Source organism: Micromys minutus (assembly GCF_963924665.1).
Source record: "Micromys minutus genome assembly, chromosome: 12".
NCBI lineage: Eukaryota > Metazoa > Chordata > Mammalia > Rodentia > Muridae > Micromys > Micromys minutus.
In genome coordinates this window covers 26,401,147-26,418,778 of record NC_137981.1, presented here as the reverse complement: position 1 = coordinate 26,418,778, position 17,632 = coordinate 26,401,147, and the positions used below count along the sequence as shown (strand labels likewise).

Genomic DNA, 17,632 nt, shown 5'->3' with positions numbered 1-17,632 from the left:
ACTGTGATTACAATTAGAAACAGGTAGATAAAAGGGAATGTTTAGCTCATAGTTCCTTAACAGTTTTTAAGGGGAGAGAAGGGGAAAGAAAGAGAGAAAGCATAAAGAACGAAACAGAGAGAAAAAGAGATAATCAAGACCCTGGGTTGGATCCTAATTCCTCTCCACAAGATTTGAGTGGACATATATCACTGTACAAATACAGGTGTGGTGTGATTCTGACGAACACAGGCAGAACTCGGCAGAACTTGGTGTAACCAGATCTACACAGCATCTCAGACGTTCACCTGGCTGCTGAGACAGATTCCCATCTGTGTCTGTGGGTACAGGACCCTCAGAGACAGTCACCTCAAAGGAGATCTATTTGCCCCAGGACATAGGGCAGGGAATAAGAGACAAAGACAGGAGAAAGAGGAAGTGGGGGAAGGGAACAAGAGAGAAGGAGGATGGGCATGTGTCCTGAGGACAAAGGACTGCCTCTGGATGGAGAGGAGACAGATGCTGCCCATGGGCAAATGGTAGTTTATAAAAGTAAATAGGGAAACTCCATGTTTAGATGAAGTATTTAATTTTAATTGAGCGTGTTAATCAGGTGAGCCAAAAGGGGGCTTTTGATCTTTGAACTTTGCTAGCTGGACCTTGGTTAGTGAGCCTCAGGAGGAGGAAGTGGCCAAATAAGGGCATAGACCTTGGTGGCTAGCATTAAGAATAAAATTTAATGGAGTTTTAGCAAGGCAGAGATAATCAGGGAGAAGGACAAAGCCTGCCAGAGTCATGCTTGCCCTGCTTGGGCTGGCTAGAGTCCCCTCTGACTGGAGACCATAGGGGTCCTCATAGAGTACCTGTGACAAATCACAGCTCCCAGAGCCCCCTCCAGGTGCAGCTGGAAGAGCCTGGCACCTGCCTCCACCCCCAGGTGCTGAGCAGCTGGTGAGTAGTCAGCTTTGCTCAGCACCTGGAGACTGGGGCTGCCTGTGGGTTCCTTACCCAGCCCCGCAGGGTAAACCTGCCTTCCAGGCTCTGCTGCAGCCAAAGCTCTGCTGCCATAAACAGATTAGAAAAAGCTTTAGTCCTTCCAGCTGCCTCCAGCAGGGCTTTGGAGATTAGTGAGGGTGTCTTGGGGGTGGGGGACAAGTTGAAATGTCAGCTTTGGTTTAAAGGATCCTTCTAGAAGGAAACAAAGCATCTCTCTTGGCAGGGCACTTCCTCCAGTTTCTTTGTGCACCCTCCTGCTTTGGAACTTAGGCTCTTGTTCCCTTTGGGAAATTCTCCCTCTGCAGGCAAGCGCTGGCACTGGCAGAAGGGCCTGTGCTGGCATTGCAGCCAGCTCTGTGGAGCTGACAACTAAAGGTGAACTCCTGCGTTTCAGGCTAAAACATTTGTCAGTCTTGTTTCCCAGGCAGAGATGAAGTGCAGGTAATAAATAAATACTCCCTGGTATAGGGAACTCTCCTACAGGAGGGGTACTTGCTACATGTTTCTTGTTACTTGTTTAACCCTTCATCTAATCTTAATTGACCAAGTCACCAAGAAACCACAGACCTGTCTGGCCAGGCGAAGTGAACACACCTCTCCTTCTCCAGTCTGCTTGCTCTGTGCTTTAGAGGTTCGGGGATGGAAGCAGGGCATCCACACAGTCCCCAGTAGCTGGAGTGACGGAACATTCCCACTTTGCAGTGCTCTGTAATATGTGTCTTCACAGGCATGAGTGTGGCCTCTGTGACACTTGCCAGTGCCCTGCAGATCAGAGGTGAAGCCCTGTCTGAAGAGGAAATCTGGTCCCTCTTGTCACTGGCTGCTGAGCGGCTCCTAGAAGACCTACGTAATGGTAAGTGAGTGCTTGGGGCAACCGAGTCACAGTACACTGAAAGTAAAGCTTCCTAAGCAAACGTCCTTATCGTCTTGATCTGTGATCAACCCTAAGCTTTTAGAACAAGACCACAAATGGTACCCGCCAGGCAGCTGAAGTGAGAGGTGGCATGTCTCCAAGGCTTGTGCCACACAACCAAAGAACCAACAACCAAAGTCTATGCCTCTGCTGTGGACTTGCATGGTGCTAATGGAGAAACCAGAGGCAGCAACATAGACCTCTTCCAACAGTCGGGACATGCCCACACACCTGTCAGACTGTCCCATCAGAAGGCAGAACCCGTGTTCTAAACCAGGGAGTTTAACACAAACAGTCATCAAGCTGTGCTGTGGAGACAATGGGGGCATTAGGCCATTCTACAGGGACCCTTGGAGCCAAGGGCTTGTCCCTTTCTGGGTTTGGGTGTTGTCCTGGAGGAGGATCTGTGCTTATAGCTCATGATGACAAAGGTCCCTGGATTATCTGGCCAGCGGTAGTTTTCAGTCATGGTCCAGATGGAGTAGAGGCAGTTGTCAGATGATGACTCACAGAGGGCATGGAAATTAGGCAGGACCCTTTGGAATGTGGGCATGCTCCGGTGAGCAGGCTGACGGTATGTGGACAGGAAGACCAGAGCCTGCAGTACCATGAGAAAATGGTCATAGGGTGAGGCCAGGCCTTGAGGGAACAGAAGGGCTTTCATATCCCGAGGCTGAGTTTAGGACAGAGGCGCTCCTACATGGTCATTTCATATTCATACCACTGGCTCCTAGACATTGTAGAGCGCACCTCCTTCCTGTGAGGTCTCTGCAGAGCCTCCTCTGGGAAGAACTGTTCATCGAAATGGTTAAAGGAGATGGGAAGAAAAGTCGATTCAGAGCTATGAGGTGTTCAGATCATAGATGGAGTAAATATAGAGAACCTACACTTAGGGATCAACTCAGAAACCCCCTGACTTAGCAGCTGCAGCATCAGCATCAGAGCACGTGAGGGCACACACCTATGCCTTAGCTTCTCTTCCTCCTGAACCCTCACTCCTGTCTCCCATCCAGTGGGATCTGAAGAACGTCTGTAGATCTGTGCCATGAGCAGCTGCCTCAGGCCCTGGACTAGCTGCAAGGAACTCAGGTCTGCAGCAATTTCTAGCTGGTCTTTAAAAGTTTTAGGTCCTTGATAGATTTGGATGTCGGTGCTAAATTCTTGTCCAGTTACAGCTACCTTTTTGTGATACACTTTTCTATGTGCTGGGTGGGATTTATTCTGTTCTGTGTCTATGTAGGTCAGAATCAGTCTTAGGAGCAAGTACAGGCACACTGACCTATACCCCATCATTGCCTCCTTTTCAGATTCATCAGACTATGTGGTCTGCCCCTGGTCTCTCCTGCTTTCTGCAGCTGGAAGCATTTCTTTCCAAGACCATGTTTCTCACATAGAAGCTGCACCATTCAAGGCTCCTGAACTGCTACAGGGCCCAAACGAGGAGCTGCCTGATGCATCTCAGGTAGGTGTGGTATCCTGCCTTTCCAGAGAAGACACCCAAAACTCTCTGCCCAGCTCCAGTTCTGAGGAAGAGTGGGCTTAAAGCTGGTTGTTTCCGGGCTTTCTTTCCAGCAACATAGTAGCTTTTGGACGAGACAGTTCAACCTTTCTGAACCCAAGTTTCTCAGTTAAGCAATACAAATGTAACTCTTTTGATCCAGATTTGTCAGCATTACAGACAGTGTTGGTGGCTTGGGAGGTGGCTTGCTGGTTACAGTGCTTGCATGTAAGCATGCAGAAAGCCAGGTGTGGTGGTGCGTACCCTTAGTCCCAGTGCTAAAAGATGGCGGGGGCAGGATTCCAGGACACACACACACACACACACACACACACACACACACACACACACACACGTGGGGGGAGAATGGGAGGAGCTAGGGAGAGGGAGGGGAATATAAAAAGAAATGTTGGGGAACACTGTGGGCAAATGGTTTGCATAATGTGACCATTGGTAACATAAAGCAAGAGCCGTCCAAGTGAATGGCGTTTATATAGAGTTCAAGTGGTTTTAGCAGAGGCGCTTGTCATTTATGAACTAGAAACGAAATGGATGTCTGTGAGGAATCGACAGCACTCATGTGAGATGCAGTGTAATGGAGAGGGGTGGGAGAATAAAATATGCCAAAGCTGGGCCTGGGTGGTTGTGGCAAACACCTTTAAGCCCAGCACTAGGGAGGAAGAGGCAGGCGTTCAAGGCCAGCCTGGTCTTCAAAGTGAGTTCTAGGAAGGCCAAGGCCACACAGAGAAACCCTGTCTTGATAATCCAACAAAACAAAACAGACAAAAAGCTAATAATAATAATAAATAAAAGCCATGCCAAGTGCCTTTTGCTGATGGTGAAGCCTTCTGAAGACTTTCCTCAGTGAAATAGTATTTTCCTTCTGAACAGCAACATGTTCCAGTATTTTCAGCTATAAACTAATAATTATTAGTGCTCAGGGTAGCCACACAGTGCCGGGTGAGCACAGCCCTTCTCCCTTGGCCCTTCATGGGGACCCCCCTGCAGGACCACCCCGGAAAGCTGCTGCTCTCCCGTCAGGTCTTCCAGGTTTGGCTCACCAGGCTCCATGTAGCTCCACGTTATACTGTCCCGATGGGAACACGAACACCTATTGCACAGGGTTCCTTCTTCCAGGCCTGCACACCCTCCTCTGCTGTGAGGTCCCTGGGTGAGTCACTGGGCCTCTGGGGAGATGGAGACAGCTGCTTCTCAGACTCTAGCCTGTATCTACAGCCTGGTGCCCCACCTGGGCTAATTTGCCTGCCACGTTCTAGCCTCCTTGAACATGTCACACTGACTCTGAGCTCTGGCTTTCTACAGGGACACACCAATGTGACATGCAAATTTTGGGGCAAAGGGCTGATAGCCAACATGGACAAGCCCTAGCCAGTGGTGAGCAAGAGGGCTGACTGAGAGGGCAAATCCTCTCTCCTCTTTCCCCTCATTGACAGATTTAAAATGTTCAGTCTCTTTACTCTTCTGGAGATCACTTCTGGAAGCTAGGGAGCCATGTCTGTTGTCCTTCCCTGGGTTCTGTGACAGCATGGTGACTTTGTGTACCATACCTGCCCTTGTTTGTTTTTCCCCCTCCTCCACACTCTGGTTGCTCTGGGCTTTTAAATGAAGCACCCTATCCTTGCCTCAGACAGTGCTTTGTAGAGGAGCTGAGCTGAACTAGCTATGAAGTACTGCTGGGGACTTCCCTGTGTCCCTAGCACTCGCCGGGAAGACCTTACACTCCCTATGGCAATTTGGCTTGAGGAAGGTCCAGCCACTCCTATGTCCTGGCAGTCCAGAGCTAGAGAAAATCCAGCTCCCCTATTTCCTATGCAGAAGCACTAGGCCCTGGGGAATTCTAAGGCCGGAAGAGGCTGAGGCCAGAACTGGGCAGGAATACTTTGAAGACGCTAGCTAGGGAAAGAATGACAGGGAGTCTGAGTCAGAGAGAGCCAGTGTGGGGTGGGACTGGGTTCTAAGGAAGCTTGAAAGTGTTTGTATTGGCTGTTTACCCCTCCGTTCTGACTGGCCTCTGGAGTGCCTCCAGGAGAGGCTGAAGGCAGTATCCTCTGCCTCCTTAGAAGCAGCAGCAGGCGGGGTCATCTGGTCTCTTGGTCTACTACATCCAAGCAGCTCTGATGACCACTGCTCCCTTCCCTTCACCACATCAATTCTCCCTCCAACTGGCATGAGGTGTGAGGGGTATCTGGGAGGTGGAGAATGTAGAGGCTGTGCTTAGGACCTTCCCCTAGCCTTGGCTGCATTCTGAGACTGACATCTTACTCTAAACAGTGCATCTAGAACCATTCCTAAGTCTAGACCAGGAGCAGGTGGCAGATGTGGGCAAGTCTTTAGCTGGGAGCCCCTTAGGCTTCCCTACCTCTCCATATCCTCTGAGCAAGCAGATGTGTTCCTGTGCACAGAGCCAGGATCTGCCTTCAAAATGTCTCCCCTGCCTTCTCTTCTCCCATGTCGCTCTGGAGGCTGTATTTAGGATTTGGGATGGAGCCTACTGGGCTCAAATTTGCCCCCGGGACATTTTCAGACATTGCTTTGGGACCCAGATGTCCTGGGTGTGGATAGTGCCCCTGCTGTGCTCAGATGCTACCCCACTTCTGATCAGGGTTACTGCTGTGACGATGAAGCCTAACTTTCCCACACTGGGTCTAGGGGTGGGGATGGGCTTTAGGGGTGCAATTTCAGATAAAGACAATAATTTACTGGCACAGGTCACACGATTCACTCCTCATTCCTATGATGTGGGACCCCAAAGCCACTTGTGCTAGATCCCCTTTCTGCTCCAGGCACCATGGCTTTTCCACATGGTTCACTACTTTGAGGGGCTTCTCTTCCAGAGCTCTGCCCATGTTAGAAACACATCTGACCTTCAAAATCTTTTCCTGAGAAAAAGATCTTCAAGACAATGGGCATCAACCAAAGGATTTTCATTCGCCTGGAGCCCACAGCTCTGAAGCTAAGGACAACAGCTCTAGGGCTTGAATTCAATTCCATGTTCGGGTCTTATTCAGGCAAACCCTGTAGCTTCTCTTTGCTTTATTTTTCTCTTACCTAAAATGGGGACAGTTAAAGATCTTCCTCAGAGGGTTGTTGTGAAGATAAGATACAGTTAAATAAACAAAAGGCTTGGCCGGATAATTATCACTCCATGTACTTTTGTACTCCGAATGTTCACTGTAAAAAATGAGGAGCTTCAAGAAATCTGACCAAACTCTTACTGTTACACTGTGTCATTTCCCGACAAGATACAGGGTTTTGTTGTAAGACTGACCACATCATGTAGTGTGCAGCTGGCTTTGGTTACAAGAATCAGAAAGTCCAAAATACAGCATCCAGACCCGCAGTTAGCCTTTAGTTACTTCAGAAGAAATTTAGGTGTGGGTAGCAGCTCAGTGATATCAACAAGGATTCAGGGCGAATTTCTTTCCACTCCTTATGCTTATTTCCACGTGGTGGCAAAATGGCCGCCGTGATCCCGTATATCATGTGGCATTGCAGACAGAAACAACAGGGCACACGTGGGACCAGTCACATGCTTCTTTATTCCCAATAAAGCAGCATTTTAAATTTTTTCCAGAAGTACCCTAACAGATGTTCTTATTTTTTCACCAATCTGGGAGTCATAGTTACTGCTAGAAAACAAGTTTCTAGCCTGCAGCGTAGGAGGCAGCAAAGGTTAAGAATGTGCAGATGGTGCTGGGATAGCCAGATTCCCACCCCTTCCTTGTGGAAACTGCTGTACTTGGCCTGCTGGACTGCGGAGTCACATGCCTGACGTCTAACCATGTGCTTTTCTCTTGGGCAGATGCACGTTTATTCCTTAGGGATGACTCTCTACTGGTCAGCCGGGTTTCGTGTTCCACCAAACCAGGTCTGTACAGAAGAATAATCTCATCTCCCCAGCTCATCTCTCTGAATTAGCTTAGCAGCTCCCCTGTGCTGGACCACACACATTGAGCGTAGGTCTTAACACCTTTCTGTCCAAAGCCACACATGGGCATTACCAGCCAATTGCACAACTCATGCCCCCCTTGCCTCAATCCATAAACAAACATCTCCAACACTCCAAGCAGACCCAAGCTGGGACTGGGAGTCAACCTAAGATTCACTTGTTCACTCTGACCAGAAGAAGTAGCAGGTTAGAGTATTTCACTCTCACATGCTTTTAGAATCAGCTCTTCCTGATTCTAAAAGTGAACTGCTGCCCTGCAAAATGGGTTCCCTGCTCAGTAACTGAGGTAAAACGCACCCCACTATGTATCATCTGAAAGAGGTTTCAGACTAGCTTGTTACTGACTATGGCAAGCCTCAAAACATAGAAACTTTATGGGGTAAAGTATATTGTACAATTCAACTGATGAATACACGCACCATGTGCATGCATGCATTCATGTGTGTGTACGTGTGCAAATGAGTGTTCGTACCTGCATTCATGTGTGTGTGTGCATGTGCAAATGGGTGTTCGTACCTGCATTCATGTGTGAATGCATATTTTCATTTGACATCATACGAGTTCTTTAAAAAGTAGGACTATAAAAGCATCATTGAACCTAACCACAGGACCATCCCTCTCCTTTCACCAGTCCACCCCCTTTCTCCCTCCCTCTCTTCCTCACCTCCCATCCTTTAATCAGAAAACTATTTACAACTCATCCTGCCTGAGGTAAGACCCCCACAGGCTACCTGCTACCCCAGTTACATATTTCAGCATCTACCAGGCAACGTGGACTCCAGAACTTGGCTTTTGCTGGTTCTCTGACATCCCCAGGACTTGTCTCAGGACTGTGACTTGTAAACCTGTACTTGGCTTACTGCTCTGCCAGCCCCATCTTGGACCCAGTTCTTTGGGGACACCACACACATTCTGTCTTAGCCCTACAGTCACAGTTTCCTTACACACACACACACACACACACACACACACACCAGCTCTTTCGAACTAACTCACCTGTACCCCTCTGTTTTTGCAAAAATGCCACCTGAAAAGTCTTTCTACCTTGTCCTCAAAGCCCTGCTGTTGCTTGAGATCTGCCTAGGTCAGGTTTATGCCTGAATACTTGTGGGGGCCCGTGCTTCCTGAAGCTACTGTGCTGGGCACAGTGGCCTCTAGTGAACTGTGTACACACTTGACACAATGACCTGCATGCTGTAAAGACAAGTACCACACAGGCTCCCTGAGAGCATGGAGGGAGTTCTTGTATAAGACTATTTTTTCTTTGGCCCGATGTGTGTGTGTGTGTGTGTGGGGGGGGTTATGAACTTCTAGCAATGGTGACTGTGACTGAGCCCTTTGCAGCTTCTGACTTCATGCAAGCCATTTTAACTTAAAGGTCTGATTCCCTTGTACTCATGTTTCAAGGGGAAAGTTGTCATGAGAGAACCAAATAAACGTAGGAAGTAGCAGGATACCAGGTCAACAATGTGTGTGTGTGTGTGTGTGTGTGTGTATGCATGTGTGTGTATATGCATGTGTATGTGTGTATGCATGTGTGTGTGTGTGTGTGTGTGTGTGTATGCATGTGTGTCTGACTACTGGTGTGGCCAAGCGTTTGGCTCAGGTCAGGGTCCACGATATTCAGCCCAGGCTTTCCATCAGTCTGCCAAGCTTGCATCTGAGCAGAAGAGCTAAGGTTAGAGAGCATCACTGTGCACTTTGGATGCAGAAACCATTGCTCGAACTCAATGACAAATCAGATGTCCGTTCCAGAAGAAACGGACTTGTTCCAGTTGTGATGAATGTGTTTTCTGGAGTCTCCGGGAGATGTAGGCTTTGGTACCCTGCAGCAGACACTCCTCATAGCTACAGCTGTGGCCACACTTGTCACCAGTGTATGCTTTGCAGCCCCTGCAGCTTCAAGAGCCTGTACACTCCCTCCTGCTGGCCATGTGTGAAGACCAGCCACGGAGCCGGCGGCCACTGCAGGCGGTTCTGGAAGCCTGCCGGGTTCATCAGGAAGAAGTGGCTGTGTACCCAGCCCCTGCCAGTCTCCATATCAGTCGGCTGGTGGGTTTGGTGCTGGGCACCATCTCCGAGGTCAGTTGTAGAGCCCGTCTTTCCCACTAGGCAGCCACCAGCTATGCGTGGCGATTGGGACTTAAATCAGCTAATTAAATTTAAATGAATAATATAATGAATGAAAATTAGATAACAATTTAGAAGCTCAGCATTAGAGCACGTGTCTAGCAAAGAGTTAGTTACCGTGACAGGGAGCTTGCGTGTGTCGGTATAAATGCAGCCTTCTGACTTGTTGCTGATTTGTGGGTCCCTCGACCCTCACTCAGGTGGAGCGGAGAGTTGTAGAGGAAAACGCCTGTGAACAGCAGGACAGAAGCCGCGTCCTCAGGAGCAGACTGCACCAGGCTGGCAGCGAGAGCCTCAGGTCTCGGGCCTCTGATGCTCTGCAGCCTCGGAGAGGTGAGTAAAAGTCCTCGGTGTTCCTGTTTGGACAGAGGGTACGTCACGTGACCATTCTGTGCTCTCCTGCCCTGAGTGTGTGGACATCCCCGCTCTGTACACAGAGAGCTCCCACACAAGTGTCACTTTCCCAGGAAATGCCTAGAGTCACTGCGCCTAATACAGCTTTCATAGTTGATTACATAAAACGTTAGCTCTTTGAACTGTAGTTGTCCAAATTGATGAGAACAAGTTAGAAAAGCAAGAGAAAGACTTTATTTTCTGTACGAGTGTTCTGTCCTCGTGTGTCTGTGCGCTGTGTGCATGCCTGTTGCCTGTGGAGGCCAGAAGAGGGCATCAGGTCCTTTGGAACTGGAGTTACAGATGGCTATGAATCACCATGTGGGTGCTGGGAATTGAACCCAGGGCCTCCAGAAGATCAGTGTGCTGAAAGAGCGGCTTTTTTTTTTTTTAAACAATACCCTTTAAACATGCCCGTCCCTGCTTTCCAGCTTTCTGAACTTGAGGTATACGAGAGTTACTATTCCTGTTGCTGTGAAGTGCTAGCAGGCACAGCACCTGAAGGGGGCGGGCTCTGCTTTTGCTCACAGTTTGAGCATACGGTACGGTCTACAATGTAGGAGGTCATGTGGCAGGAGTGACAGGCAGCTGCTGGTCACACTGCATCTGCAGTCAGGAAGCAGAGGGAAATAAAGGCTGGCATTCACCCCACTTGCTTCTTGTCATTCAGCCTGAGAACCCATCCCTTAGAACGGTGAGACTCCTAGTGAGGACGGATAGTCCCATCTCAATTAAACCAATCTAAGAAGTTTCTCAAGACATGCTCAGAGGTTTGATTCCAGAGCTTGTCAAACTGATCAGTATTGATCACCGCACTCTATTTATTTATTTATTATTTTGAAACAGAATCTCATAAGCTAGCCTTGGACTCGGATCCTCCTGCCTCAGCCTCTGAGTACGGAAACTACAGGCGTGTCTCACGAAGCCTAGTTTTATTCTTATTTGAAGTTATTGTTCATTGTTCTTAAATCAAGGAGCTACTTTGCGTTTCATCATTTAGGTTTACCCTCCCCTCAAACACTCTTCTGGCCCCCACATACCGCTTGGCTCTCATTCCTCTTTGCAGTCTGAGAACACAGACTCAGAGACATCTAGTCATTTCACCAAGGGCACACAGCTGATCAGTTGTGCTGGTATCCACACACTGGAAGGGCACACAGCTGATCAGTTGTACTGGTATCCACACTCTGGACTGTTTTCTTGCATTACCCCTGCCTACTGTGCTGTTCGGTTAGTTTCAGAGAGAAGCACAGAGACACAGAGTTCCCTGGAGCGGTGCTGGGGTACCGCAGCACACAGTCGCAGCAGCTTTGTTAACAGGTATGTCTCCCACTACCGAGCACCATAAATTTGGGGAGGGGGTCTGCATATCCCACTTCTTTACCGAGTAGTGATGTTCTTCAGAGACATTAGTAAGAAGCTAATGGGTGTGGGGCCTACTAGCAACTGTATTGTCAGGGACCCCATGTCTTCTGGGAATCCCATTCAGGTTCAGAGATAAACCGTGAGCCTTGTTGGTTTAGTGGTGGTCCCTAGGCACATCCTGACTGCTACATACCAAACAACCACAAAGCACAGTGGCTACAGGCCACAGATACTCAGAGCTCATGTTTACGGCTTGGTGATTTCAGTGGGGTCCAGCCAGTTCTCCTGGCCTCTCTGGTTGCCTCAGGGAACAACTGAAAACTGGGGAAGCTTCACTCCTGGGGAGTGAGTTTGTTACCCCAGCACCCCTATAAGTACATGATATACTGTGCACACTGTGATGGCTTCAGCCCCTCTGGGTGATAGGAGTTTTCCAGCTCCTATATCACAGGATCCCTGTCGAATTTGTGGTTGGTCTGCTGTTGACCAAAGCACCAGTAGGTGGTACATGACTGTTTATCATCAAAACAGTTTAAATGTCTAATATTTCCAAATCAAAGCCATAGCCATGATCTACTTAGGAATTACTGGAACTTTGGGATCATAGGGGGCACAGAGGCAGAATCCTGGGGTGGGAGTAAGCAGATGTATCTCCCCACTCTATGGCCGTATAGCCTTAGCTTCCAAGGATCTCAGCTTCACCAACAGAAGAGGCTGTGTAACCTCTCACGATGTGGGAAATAACCTGAAGTGGCAGCTGAGTCTGCTGCAGAACGGATGCATCACCAAGTGTGTCACCCGTCTTCACCCCTGGCCAGCACATTTACAGGTGTGAGTCCCTGTGACTGTGAGGAAGGTCTGCGGTGTGGCTCTGGGACTATGCTCCTGGTAGAGACAGAAAGCTCGCAGCCAGTAACACCTCCTCCAAGGAATTTCCTGCAAAGAAAGGGAAAGGTGAGCAAAGGGGGCCGGAGCTGGAGGACATGGTCAAGAATGGTCCTACCTGGGACCTGTAATGCAGAGAGCAGATATAGGGGCCTCAGGACCCAGGGACCCTGGGATGGGGTTCATAGACCTAAACCGACAGAAACTCGAACCTTGCCACTCGAAGCTAGGTATCAGTCAGTCATCTCTCTGCCTCCCTGGCTGTACAGTAGATACTGCTTAAGCAGTGAGGTTGCTTTCAGGTCCACTTCTGCAGTTGAGGCCATGTGTGTGTAGAGCACACCACTGCACAGTTTGGCTTGGAATAGAGCTGTCATGGTAGAGTGCACTTGTCAGAGACCCGTTGGGCAGACAGAATGAAGAGACAAGCCTGGAACTGCAAGGTGGCTAGGAAGAAGTGAGTCTTCTTTCCTGCTGGCGTCTGTGTGTGTGTGTGTGTTTGTGTGTGTGTGTGTGTGTGTGTTAGGATTGGGGAAATATAGGGGAGTTGAGGCCAGAGATCAGCCTCACCAACTTGCCCAGTCTTTTTCCTAAAAACTTATTTATTTACTTTATGTATCTAAGTACACTGTAGTTGTCTTCAGACACACCAGAAGAGGGCATCTAATCCCCGTTACAGGTGGTTGAGAGCCACCATGTGGTTACTGGGAATTGAACTCAGGATTTCTGGAAGCAAAGTCAGTGCTCTTAACTGCTGAGCCATCTCTCCAGCCCAGCTTGCCCAGTCTTGAAGGCCAAGCTAATGGGACATGCAGATATGGGTTGGTCCCTGCAGTCTATCTATACTTCTTGTTGATTTTTTTCAGAGGAAGGCAGGAAAAGTCTGCTGAGGGCTAGTTAGCTTGCTGAGATCAGTTTTAGGGGTCTTATTCAATTGCTCACCACCTTGGTTTTTGAGGCAAGGTCTCTCCCTGAACCTGGAACTCATCAAATTCAGTTAGCCTTGGGAACCTTCTGTCCCAGGGAGCCTTCTGTCCCCACATCCCCGGGGCTGGGTTGATAGGTGTATGGCACTGTGCCTGGCTTTTGCATGAGTTTTGGGGGACTGAGCTCAAGTACTCACGTAGTACTTGGCTTTGGCACTTTACCAACTGAATACCTCCTCAGCTCTTGATTTTCTTGAAGGTACTTTTTTGAGTCGGGGCCTTACTGTTGAGCTCATCAAACTTCTGATGCTCCTCCCTCAACATCCCAAGTAGTGAGATGACAGATGTGAGCCTCTACCCCAAGCTTGTTTTAGGCTTTAGACGCACATGAAGATTACATAATTCTGTGTGAATGTTAGCCTCTAATGAAACATCCAGGAGAGTCGGCATGCTGTCAGTCTCCTCCACCTTACTCTTAGGCCTCTTTGGAGATTGTCAATGGCTGTCTCTGCCCAAGTCACCTCTGTCTTGTTGCGGTCTGTTTCCATGGGGCAGGGGTTTCACTGGGAAGCAGAGGGCTGTAGAAGACAGAGAGATGTGGGCTGCAAGCCTAGAACCATCTTCTTTTACCTTTGATTATTCTGAATTTTTCTCAGTTCTCCAGACCGGAGTTCATCCTTTTTGCTGGAGAGGCCCCGGTGACCTTACATCTGCCTGGATCCATTGTGGTAACTACTGGTTAGACTGGTTGGGATGGGACAGAATCCACAAGCCAAACAAACTCAAGGCTCACTGTGATTTAGGTGGGGTCTATTCTGAGAACGACTTGGTAGTCTCTCTGTGCCACCTCCATGAAGCTCTGTCTGTCTGCTTCGTCTCTTCCTTCCATCTCTGCTCATGCTGCCTTTTCCGAGCTGTGCAAAGAACAGTGGTCTTTTCATCACTTCATTTTCCTGCATCTATCCTGTCCCTCCAGACCCCTGCCAGGACATGGCCACCCCACTCCTGCCTTTTATTCTTCCTCAGCAGAGGAGCTCCTTGGCTTCCTGTTCTTCTTACCTTCACTCCCAGTTCAGCCTTCATCTCATTCAGCACAGATGCTGTGGGGCACCTCCATAGGCTGGCACTCAAAGTCCTTTCCATGTGACTTTCTTTTTTTCCACACATAAGTGTCAGAGGGGGTAGAGGATAATAAGTAAAGATGAGGAAAAATGTTCCTTTAGCCATGGAAGTGGCTCTGAGGTGATAAGAAGGGAAGGAGAAAGGCACGGGGGATGGTGGGAAAGGGCCTGACAGATGGAGAGCATTATTTGGGGGATGGTAGGAAAGGGCCTGACAGATGGAGAGCATTATTTGGGTGTGCTGCCCAGTTTGGCCTAGTAATGCTCTCATGGCTCATGCCCAGCCTGGGGCCGTGAGGTTCTCAGCTGATGTTGACCATTTGGCATGATAACCTCCCCATTTTCCATACGCCTAGAGCCAAGATGCCTGTCTGGCCAGGCCTGGCAATGCTGCTCTTAGGCCTTCTCGAGGCAGGCCTGTGGGAAGGCCGGGATGGTGTCCTTCTTTTCTTAGGTTCCTATGTCACTCCCATGCCCACCTTTGTAGCTCGGAGCAATGTGGGTGAACACTAGGAACGCCTCTCCTGCCTCAGTCAGGGGCTCATGCATCATGGATGAGTCTGAAGAAAAGATGGGGAAAGCTGTGGATCGGTCTTATACCACATTGCTGACCTCAGAGGTTCCTCAGACTTGGGTCAGGTCTGCCATAACCAGCTGTGCAACCTTGGAGAAGTCCCTCATGTCTCTAAGCCTCAGGTTTTCATCGGCTACTCGGGAGCAAAACTACACCCATCCCATAGGCAGTTAGACAGTTAGATGAGGCATTGTGTGGAATGCGCACAGCCTGGTGACTGCCCAAGCTAAAGACTCAAAGCCTCAGCTTGACTGTGAACATTGGTGCTGTCATTGTTCTTAGACTAAAAAGGGGAAATCCTACTTGGCTCTCAGAGACCTCTGTGTGGTCTTGCTGAACGGACAGAGTCTAGAAGTGAAGTGTGACGTGGAGTCCACAGCAGGAGCTGTCTTCAGTGCTGTCACATCCTTCGCCAACCTTAGGGAGACTGCCCATTTTGGCTTGGCTTATGTGAAAGGTAGGTGTTTCCTGGTCACACTAGTGACCCGAGCTTCTGGGAATCCAGGTGCATGGTTTCCTCTTGAAAAGCTACTTGATCCTGGGACGTTTTACTTTGCTCACCTTGACACAGGTTAGTATAGGGGGTGCTTTGGGTACCTGTTTGAGAAGCATCAAGTGAGCACTGTCATGAAAACACAGGGGTAGGACGTGGACTGGAGGACTGTTGGTTATCGTGCTCCGAAGACAGACAGACAAACATTAAAGACATTTCTAAATTACCTGGGATGCTGCTGGCATTTTGCACGTTGGTCCCAAAGATCCCAAGTTAATCTTCCCTGCGAGAATGGTTTGCATGTTTCTTTCCAAGTCTTTCTTCTCATGAGGGACCCTTTTGCTTGGGAGCTCTTAGTGTGGCATAGGAGGGCTGGTGGCGGTGTCCTTGTCTCTCCAGGTTTCTCGTCAGATCCCTTCCACAAGAACCCCACTTTCAAACAGAAAGGACAGCATTTTGTGCTGTTAAGAGGTTTTAGGAAGCATTGTATTCTTAAGTGCTTGCTGTATACCAGGAACTATTCAAAGCTCTGAATTGTAACTTTATTTCTGAGAACATTTTAATTAAAATATAGTTACAACATCTTCTCTTCCTTCCCACTCCAGCCATGCTCCACCTCTCAAATTCACAGCCTCTTATGTATTATTATTGTTATGTTCACACAGACACAAATACAACCTGTTGAGTCTGTTCAGTGTTTAGTGATGCTTGTGAGTATGTGTTTTCAGGAATGACACTTGGTATTGGATAAGTAATTATAGAGTTCATCTCTGGGGAAAACTAATTCTTACCTGTAGCTTTTCATCTAGGGTTAGAGCCTCCTGAGACAGCCCCCATCCACACTGGTATGCCAATTGGCATTGTTGCTATTCAGCCCTTGTTTAGGCAGCTATGCTGCTGAAATTTCATGGGTATAGATTTTCTGTCATATCTGAAAAACATAATCTTGCAGCAGACTTTCTGGTCTTCTGGATTTTATAATCTTTTCACTCTCTCTTACTATGTTCCTGGTACTTTGAGTATAGGGGTTAAGTTGTGGTCATAACAACAGGAGTTGGGTGCTCCACAATCAGGTAGGTATTCTCTGCATTTGACCAGTAGTGGCTTTCTGTAATGGGCTCTGTCTTCTGTGAAAGAAGTGTTGGTGCTGAGAGGTGAGAGCTACAATGACTGGGCAGCCCACAGAAAACACTGTGTTTTATTGATTTGAAGTGTATAATGTAAGTGGAAACCAGGGTGTGAACAATGGCTCAGTTGGTAGGTAACGTGCCTGCCTTGTAATGGGTACAGGGGCGTGGGTCTTGAGTTTGATTGTCAGGGCTCATGTACCCAAAAATCTGAGATGGTGTGACATTGTAATCCAAGTGCAAGGGAGGCAGAGGTAGGCAGATCCCTGGGGCTTGCTGGCCTGCCAATCAAACCTACCTGGGAAGTTCCAAATCACACAGAATCCCTACCTCAATGAAAATGCTGGATGGTAATGACATTAAAGATTGTCCTCTGGAATCCATAGGCACATGCATCCATGCACTCCGATATATGCACAAACATGCACATAATACTCAATATATACACAGACATGCACATACAAGATCAAAATACTAAATCTAGGTGAAGACACCCTTTACCCTAGAGTCTAGGAAGTGATTATAAACCCTTCTTATGGGGATGATTCCTGGATTTCTGGAGTTGCTTAAGGAGGGGCCTCCTGGGGAAATCATGGATCTTCATAGTTACCTTCTTGGGAGGGTTTGCCAGAAAGACTGTGCTGGGATCATCTCGTTTACCCTTGGAGAACATCCAACTTAAAGGAAGGAGAGCATGGTGTGGGGAATCAGATTCTGCAGCAAAGGTGGGGGGGCTGGGGTGATGGGGTGATGGCCATTAGAGGTACCTGGACATCTACTTACCTGTTCACACATACCTACCCAGGCAGAAAAAGCTGGTGGATAATTAAAAAGCCCTACATTCTAACTGTGGTGGGAGTCCTACCCTAGACAAGCCGTTGTCCTATATAAACTGAGGTGAGGTTGGAGGGTAGACCTGAAGGAATCCTGGAAGTGGCCTATGTCTCCCAGTTTGTTTTTAGAGCAGCTTTTAAAGGAGCAGAAAGATAGAGAGAGTATTCAGTGATCCAGAAGGATGGAGTATTCAGTGGCCCGGCTGATCTAACCTTTGATCTAGACAGGCTAGAGGATTGACTCTGCAGGATATGAAGAGCTAAGCTTGCACATGAGATTGTTCTTATCTCTGCCTCGGTCTCTGGACTGTTACAACAAAGTGCCATGCCTGAGCAGCTTAAAAAGAAACCTTTTCCCCTTGAAGTTGGGATCTTGGAAAGTAAGATCAAAGTGCCTGATGACGTCATTTTTCATAGAGATCTGCTTGC

General features: G+C 48.4%; 2 protein-coding genes across 2 annotated transcripts in view; both read left to right on the top strand.

Moving 5' to 3' along the window:
• Positions 1-1,704: 1,704 nt before the first annotated feature.
• Positions 1,705-9,827, top strand: LOC308428308 (FERM and PDZ domain-containing protein 2-like; the record flags this gene model as incomplete). The annotated part of the gene is made up of 5 exons (XM_080926732.1): positions 1,705-1,828; positions 3,196-3,350; positions 7,210-7,275; positions 9,247-9,438; positions 9,687-9,827. The coding sequence occupies 5 exons, from the start codon at positions 1,705-1,707 to the stop codon at positions 9,825-9,827; spliced, it is 678 nt and encodes a 225-aa protein (XP_080782858.1).
• A 462-nt stretch (positions 9,828-10,289) lies between these two features.
• LOC308428307 (FERM and PDZ domain-containing protein 2-like) overlaps positions 10,290-17,632 on the top strand; it is a gene marked incomplete at both ends in the record, with an annotated part of 43,515 nt that continues 36,172 nt past the window's right edge. The window contains 5 exons of the mRNA XM_080926731.1: positions 10,290-10,421; positions 10,946-11,012; positions 11,996-12,198; positions 13,712-13,783; positions 15,033-15,207. Of these exons, the coding sequence (XP_080782857.1) occupies positions 10,290-10,421; positions 10,946-11,012; positions 11,996-12,198; positions 13,712-13,783; positions 15,033-15,207 (649 nt within the window). The remainder of the gene's footprint in view (positions 10,422-10,945; positions 11,013-11,995; positions 12,199-13,711; positions 13,784-15,032; positions 15,208-17,632) is intronic.